At 33.2% G+C, this 8,086-nt stretch overlaps 1 protein-coding gene across 6 annotated transcripts in view; it reads right to left on the bottom strand.

The window, feature by feature from the left end:
* Positions 1-1,042: 1,042 nt before the first annotated feature.
* LOC119678378 (ras-related protein Rab-32) overlaps positions 1,043-8,086 on the bottom strand; it is a 33,836-nt gene continuing 26,792 nt past the window's right edge. For 4 of the 6 annotated variants that reach the window (XM_038090175.1, XM_038090174.1, XM_038090178.1 and 1 more), the window contains 3 exons: positions 3,442-3,840; positions 3,169-3,312; positions 1,043-2,305 (listed from right to left, as the gene is read on the bottom strand). In XM_038090175.1, the coding sequence (XP_037946103.1) occupies positions 2,189-2,305; positions 3,169-3,312; positions 3,442-3,840 (660 nt within the window). In that variant the 3' untranslated portion in view covers positions 1,043-2,188. Of the gene's footprint in view, positions 2,306-3,168; positions 3,313-3,441; positions 3,841-4,498; positions 7,821-8,086 lie in introns of those variants that run through there. The other 2 variants (XM_038090173.1, XM_038090177.1) reach the window with 2 other exon arrangements.

Here is an 8,086-nt window from a genome sequence, read left to right as displayed (position 1 = left end):
ATTATTTTACACCTACATTTATTTATATAAGTATCTTGAGGTATACTAATGCAATATTCTCAGATTTATCCTTTATACTAACTGTTGTTGATCGGTAACATCGGTTCATAACATGCTATCAAATTATATTCAGCGTCTCTCCAAACAACTTCAACGTAATAATGAGTTGTATCTTTCTTAGCCGAAACCTCTAAATATGTAGTATATATGTGCTATGCAAAATCAGATTAAACAATTTTAGCAACTTTGCTTTCTTATAATTAAAAAATATGTTATCATTTACATATCATATTGTAACTTTTAAGCACCAACGTGGGTGACAGTAGCATAAAGAGAAAGGTAGAAGGGTGTATGATGCCATGGGTATTATTTGCAGTAGCGTCAAATCATTTCTAAGATTCTAAGAAATTTTTTTAAATTTATTTATCGACCTATTTATTAAAATGGTTTTTTATATATTTTTTAATCTGACTGTAGGTCTCTTGTTAAATAATTCAACGTTTATTATTTTTTTTTTGCATATTTTTTATGTATTATGTAAAAATGTAGTAAAGAGCTCTAGGTTCCAGTCAGTGAACTATATATTTTAAAGAATTAAGCTATCAATTTATTAAAATTATTAAAAAAAGTACTATATTTCCTTATTTTACATTGGTTAAATTATGAGATATATGTACTACAGTATAATATAACAGTATGTATGTAACGGTTATATAAATAAAACTAATAAGAAATTTCACATTAATTTTGATATAATCAATGAGTTGTACTTAATTAATGATTACTGCTAACATAAACAGTAGATAGACTTGGATTTATATACCGGACACCTACATTATGACACATACATCCATTACTTGTTTGTTTATTGTTTAGTTGGAAGGCAGATAGTAAACCAAATCTGTAATCTTTTGACCCAGTTAATCTCGGATAAACTGATAATCCTTGAACAAATTTTAATTTATTATTTGCCCGTCTGTAATCTCTGTACATATATTATGACCCAGTTTACCTCAGTTGAAAATAAATAAAACATCAGATCTATTGTTTAAAAGAAGCTCTGTTTTATTAATATGAAACACACTTGATTTCAAATTCTAGTTTTCTTTTTGTTTTTAATTGATACAGCTCGTCTAATCTAAAAAACAATATAAAATATAAATTTCTTAACACGCAGTTTCTTTCTAGTGAAGAAGTGGCAGGTGTCCAACTGTACATGTACGAGTCTACACTTTTATAAAAGACAAGTCAAGACATAGACGAGATATTCTTAGTTTATTTTAAAAATGTTTATTAAATACATAGAATTTTTATAATAAAATATAGTAATCCTAAGAGCAATTATATGATTAAATAATGTGTGTGTAATGTAAATATATGTTACTTTTAACAGCAAAAAAAAAGTAAGAATAAACAAAAATTACCAAGCTTAATCACAATAAAAAGAGAAGACAATTGATAACGGAATCTGATAAAGTACATTAAATGTTGATAGAGTTTATCTCTCAGATATCTTCTATAGTGAAAATCCTAGGACGTATAATGAAGCTTTATGATATAATATTTTATCAGAGATTAAGTCTTAACTTCTTATTACTAAGGTATAATACATGTGTATGTATATGCATTATTAAGCATTTAAGAATGTGATAATCTGTATTATTTTTACGGCTGCACTGATTTAACTTAAAGAAATTTAAAATAATTTCTAGTGGAATAATTTATTTCGAACTTAATTAAAAAGTGAATAATAATAATAATGCATATGAAAAATATTTGAATATTGTTATATTAGATGTAAAATTAATTAACGATATATTGAAACCCTTATTGATTAAATGCTTATGACACTAAAATATTAGGGAAGCAGTTTAGACGATCCAGCCACTGCTCACGATTTAAAAGTATGCAGTTCTTGTATGGTTTTATACGATAATGACAAATATATGTGTCACATCTCTGTGGGCTGCATATTAATAGCTCGATGTTTGGACGGTTGTGTATTAAATTTATTTAAAGTATATTATACCAAATTCAAATCTTCAATTTTATGAAATGGAAAGTTGTATGTGAGAACACAGATTCTCTCATTTTACCGCCCAGTTTACTTCGCTTTAAATCTCATTATTATATTTCATATATTAAATGCATGGAATTATGTAGATTTTGTAGAGCTGCAATTAATTGGTCAGCATGAGCACTTGGTTTTTGAATCCGCACCGGATTGATCACCCTGATTATTTAGATTGAACTTATCGCTATCGGCTAAGTCGGCAGCAGTTATAAGCTTGTCGTTAAGTAAAATCTTAAATGAGAAAAAAAAGAAAATAAATATGATAAATACCTTTACAATATATGCATTTTTATTAAATTTTATAGGCATAATATTATTTATACTATCCAACCTGTAATAAGCTATGTCTCAGTAATATTAAGAAGAATAACTTTTTATATGAAATATCTACATTTGATAATAATAACTGAACTAGTAAGAAGTAACTCAATAACTGTTATAAATACTGTGAATAACTGCATTTTATCACCACTACTTCTTATTGTTGTGCTCCAGTGGATGGTAGATTAAATACTAGGTTGGAAGATCTAGAGTATGCGGACAATATTGTACGGCTTTCGCAAATTAATGAATTACAAGACAAAATGCGTATAAAAACCAAGAACTCAACTAGCTTTACAATCAATGGGCATCACATCATAGATACCGAAAGCTTTATTTTCTTAGGTAGTATTCTATCGATGGATAGGGGTGCGAAAAAGGACCTAAAAGACTGCAATCATTTACCAATTGATGCCTGCGCAACATATTAGGCATATGGCGGCCAAGAACGATTTCAAATAAAGAGTTTTTGAGAACCCAACGTCATTCCTATTGCAGTCTTACCGTTCTTTAGAATAGAATTTATAAACAACTGGTCCGTAAAATACGATACTTTTAATTTTAACGATATTATTTTTTGTGGTAAGATATTAATACCAGTCTTTACAAAAAGAATTGAATATTTTTCTAGTTGCCAGTACGATTCAGGTTAAATAACATTAATATGTAATAGAATAGATTACAACTGTAGAAGTTGTATCCTAAAATGACGTTAAGTGACTAACGTCTCTTACGTCGATCGTATACCACCATATATTATTATCTGAACATACCTTGTTGACTAAAGCCTTTGCTGCTTCATCAATATTTATATTTTCCTTTGCTGATGTTTCAAACCAACCAACAAAACCATTTTCTCGTACATATTCATCCATTTTTTCGGGTGTCGTAACAATTCCTTGTTTCTCTTGATCACACTAAAAAAATTACAATATAATTTAAGAATAATTCAAATAAATATATACATTGTAAAATTGTAAAATTTTGTAAAATTGAATGTAAACAAAATAGGTAAACAAAAACATAGTGTCAAATTTAATATTTACCTTATTTGCCAATAGTATGCAGGGTATACGACTTCCATCTGGTAATTGCACCTTTGAATCTAAATCCTCTTTCCACTTGCTCACACAATCGAAGGTGCCACTACGTGTTACATCAAATACAATAAAGGCACCAACTGCTTCCTTATAGTAAACACGAGTCATGTTACCAAAACGTTCCTGTCCGGCGATATCCCATAATTGCAGACGAACTATAGTATTTGCATCCCAATTCAATACCTTCAAAGCAAAGTCAACACCAATTGTGGCGCGATAATTTTGACTAAAAAATTGATGTACGTAACGTTTAATAAATGAAGTTTTTCCGGTACCGAGTTCCCCGATGACTAGAATTTTATAAAGATGTTCACGTTTTTCGGTATTACTGGATGTCATAATTGTCTGTAAATGTATAAACAAAAAAGTTGGAACTTTAGTAAGTAAGTGGATGTAAAAAAATACTTATTAGATATATATGATATATTGAGAATCTATTATTTATTCATTTCAAATATTTTTAATAAATACTTTTTAGAAGACCACATAAAGCAAATTTTAACTGGTTTGATAATTTGCGTTCCTGAGTCTAGTTCTAGTAGCATTAATATTAAATAATACTTAATTTCTATAATTTAGTTTATAAGAATTTTCCCAGAGTAAAGTATTTGCCATGTTTTAGATATTCTATATTATACTAGTACTCAAATGTATTTTCTAGATTCTTAGAATACAACACAAAACTGTATCCAATTGAATTAATTTTTAAATGTTTTAGTTTTAATAATTAACTATAAAAAACAGATATTTAAAAAATCAATTAAACAACGTTATTTAAATAAATATTCGTCATCAGCACATATTCGCATGCATTTGATAAAAGCAACAAAAAACGTTTTCAGTCTAAGGAATTTTGCAAGCAGTTCAGTTAGCATTTCTAGGGTTTCTCAAACGAGTTTGATAGGCAGCAATACTGTCGCACACACTCACTTCTGAATACTACACCAAATGTACATTGCTTAGCAGAACTTAATAAACATTTTGTTACTAAGTTAAGTCTTACCGGTTCCACTTCCTGATCCATTGTCAAATCGCCAAAAGCGGGCATGTGTTTATCGATCGAATCGTTTTCGGATTCTAAAGAATATTCACTGAAACGCTTTTGGAGATCCCGATTTAATTCGTCTGATTCGAATTCGTCGGACAATGTGGGTTGTGCTAGAAAATGTATACGACGTCGGCTAGCTTCACTAACAACACTCAATGAATCGGAACTATTCGAATCGTAGGATCTTTGTTCAAAATGTGTCAGAGGTGGTCGTACAGCACTTCCCACAGCAAAATGTACCGGAGCTGGTGCAGAAGCAGTAGATATATCTGGAATCTGTATAATTTTTTGTGAATCCTGTGAATACTGCTGTGAAAATATATATCCTGTTTTGTTAGATCCCTTTATCTTATTACCACAATAGTCACTTAATTGTGCACTTTCCGCTGATGAAGCTAGCTCGTCTACACCGATGGTGCTTACAGTTAAAACTGATTCTTCAGCGATTAGTTGCACAGCTTCTGGCTCCGATAACGCTATAGCCGTGTGCGATGATGTATAACGATGCTGCGGTGAACGTGTTTCAGTAGCACTATATGCACTGCTATTGCGTTCCTCTTCCTCTTCTCTACCCTCGCTTATATAGGAAGTATATGATTTGATTATTTCATTTGAAGAATTCGATTTCAGCGAAAGTGGATCTTCGTCGGGTGGTGTTGGTGGCAGTGATGACGAAAACGATAGAGAGTCGTTCGATTCCAATTGCAGTTGTATTAAACGTTGGCTATGATGCGCTTTTGCGGTATCAGCTGCAGCAGCAATAGCATCAACATCAACAGCATCTGCAACAACCGCAGAGAGTGGGGTACACTGAGTTTTATTGGGAGAAGCGATTGGAGAAGAAGATTGCTTTGGAGATTCCTTACCGCTTGAACTGGTTGTTGCTGTTGTTGTTGGTGCTGACGTTGTTGTTACTGTAGCTAATGTTGACGGTGGTGATGATGGTGTAGGGAAGCGATGTCCACGTTGTAGTGTTTCTTGAGTGGTTTGCATTAATTCCGTTTCAACTACTTTTTGTGTTGAATGGGCAACAGTAGTTGTGCGCTGTTGCTGTTGCTGTTGCTTTTTCTTTGTCGCTTTACCGTTGGTAGCACTTGAAGACGCACTGCTGCCTTTGATGAGACGTTGAATAATGGTGCGCGACGCAACAACTGTTGCGGTTGAACGGGTATTTGATGGCTTGCGTACTGCACCGGTGGTTGTTGCCGTTTGACTAGATGGTGTCGCACGGCTTGGCTTGGCTGGAGCTCTTTCGCTCGGTGGTATGTCGCGTATACTCTGTGTGATAACAAATTTCTCTTCGGTCGATTTTATTTGTGCTGGAATGTTTGCGAGAGTTTGAGTGGTAGAACTTGTTGTTGTTGTTGTTGTTTGCTTTGCTGTAGTTGTTGTAGTTTTATTACTGTCACTGCTGTGTGATTTTGTGGATTTGAGTTTTTTCTTTTTCGATGGAGATGGAGATGTTGTGGTCGTTGAAGAGGCTATTGACGTTTCATGTACAATAGCTGTTGATAATTCCTTTGGGGAGTCTTCCAGAGGTGTTAAATAATCTGTTTCACTCGGTGAACTAGCTATAGCCGTGGTATTTGAAATTGATAAATGTTTACCGTTTCCTGTAGTTTGTTCGATTTTTTTACCGCTTATTGTTATTTCCACTTTTCTTACTCGATCCGTTGGAGGCGCTGCAACAATATCATCGGTAGCAATTTTAGTTTCCTGTTTCGATTTTTCTATAGTAGTAATAACTTTTTTAGTAATTGGACCTTTTGCTTGTTTTTGTTTAGAAGCTATTGTCTCCGCTTGTGATGGGTCATTAGTTTTAGGTGCAGAAGTTTTGGACTTTCTTAAGCTGGATAGAATAAAGCGTTTTGTAAGACGTGGTTTTGTTTTTGATTTTGAATCTTCTTCTGTGGTTGTTTTAGTTTCCGCGGTGACTGCTATGGAAGTTGATTTCGTGGATTCTACGGCAATCTGTTCAGTAGAGCCCGATACAGCAGTTGGAGCAGTTTTACTTTCTGGTAAAGGAGCTTCAGTAGTTTTACTCTCCTCTACTGAAACTGGTTTATGAGTTGGACTATCCTTCTTCTTATTTGTTTTAGAAAGCTTGCGTATAGCGGTCGATAGTCTTGAACGTGTTTTCGCTTTAGTATCCTTTGGAGATTCCTGACTAGGTGTGGGTGATTTCGATATATTTTTAGAAGAGGTTTTCGTAGCAGCTGACAATTTTTTGCTTGTTATTGGGGTTTCTTTTGAGGTAGTTGTCTCTGTTTGTGTTGCTGTTTTTGAAGGAGTTGTTGTTGTTATTATTATTTTAGATGTTGATGTGGCTACTGGTGTTGTTGGTGTACTTGTTGTGGGTGTTGTTATTGCTACTTGCGGGTGTTGTTGAGTACTTATTTGTAGTGTTGTTGCCTGAGTTGTTGGGGCTTTGGTTGGTACTTGTGTTTCTGGTGCTGTTGCTAAGGCTATGGGTGCCTTTGGTGACGCTTGTGTTTGTGGTGTAATTGGTGTTGTAGATGTTGCTGGTTTCACTGGTTCTTGTGTTGTTGGTGCTTTTGCTAATACTACTGTTTGTGGTGTTATTGTTCGCGTCGTTGGTGATGTAGTTGTTGCAACTTTTACTGATGTTGGTGCTTGTTGTATTGTTGGTGATTTTACTGATGTCAATGCTTGTGGGGTTGTTGTTGTTGTAGTAGGTGCTGTAGCTCTTCCTGATACTGGTGTCGCTGGTGATACGGTAGTTAACGGTGCTTTTGCTGATGTTGCTTGTGGTGTTGTTGATGTTACAATGGTTACAGATGGTGTTGTTGGTGCTGTTCCTGGCGCTGTTGTTGTTATTACCAATTGTTTTGTTGTTGCAGATGTTGCAGTTGATACTTTAGGAGCTGTTGTTGTTACAGTCGTTGTCTTTTGTGTTACGGTTGTTGGTATTTCTGTTGTTCTTATTACTGAAGTTGTTAATAATGTTGTTGCTGTTGCTACTGATGTCGCCACTGATGTTTCTACTGATGTTGCGAGGTGTGGTGTTGATGTTACTGATAGTGTTGATGTCACTGTTGTTTCTGAACTTCCTTGTATTTGACTTTTATTGTCACTGGAACTTAATGGAACTGCAGTTGGATCCACTCTGTGCTCCTTAGTTGTTATGGTTTTGTCTGCATCAGTGTTTTGCATATTATATTAACGTTGAAATAATTGCTTAATATTTCTTATAGAAGTAGAGCAATCAGTAAGGATATACGTGAACAAGATTTTTGCTTTTATGCAAATACATTTTTAAAGGAATATTTCAACAGTACTTTCAAACAAATACATATATTAGAATCGTGTTTTGAAATTATTTTAATACTTTGTTTCAAACACTACATATATTAAAATTAGAAAGACTTTTGTTAAGAAAACTTTAATTAAATTTTTTTAAACAAAATCTATTTGTATGACATGAGAATGTCATACAAAATATAGCAGCACTTATAGGGCTTCACTAAATATACATTGAATTTACTAATGGCACCATATGAAAAAATTTTGATTTAAACTCAA

The sequence above is a fragment of the Teleopsis dalmanni genome, chromosome 2, assembly GCF_002237135.1.
Source record: "Teleopsis dalmanni isolate 2A chromosome 2, ASM223713v2, whole genome shotgun sequence".
In the NCBI taxonomy this organism is placed as follows: Eukaryota; Metazoa; Arthropoda; class Insecta; order Diptera; family Diopsidae; genus Teleopsis; species Teleopsis dalmanni.
This window is presented reverse-complemented; position numbering and strand designations above follow the sequence as displayed.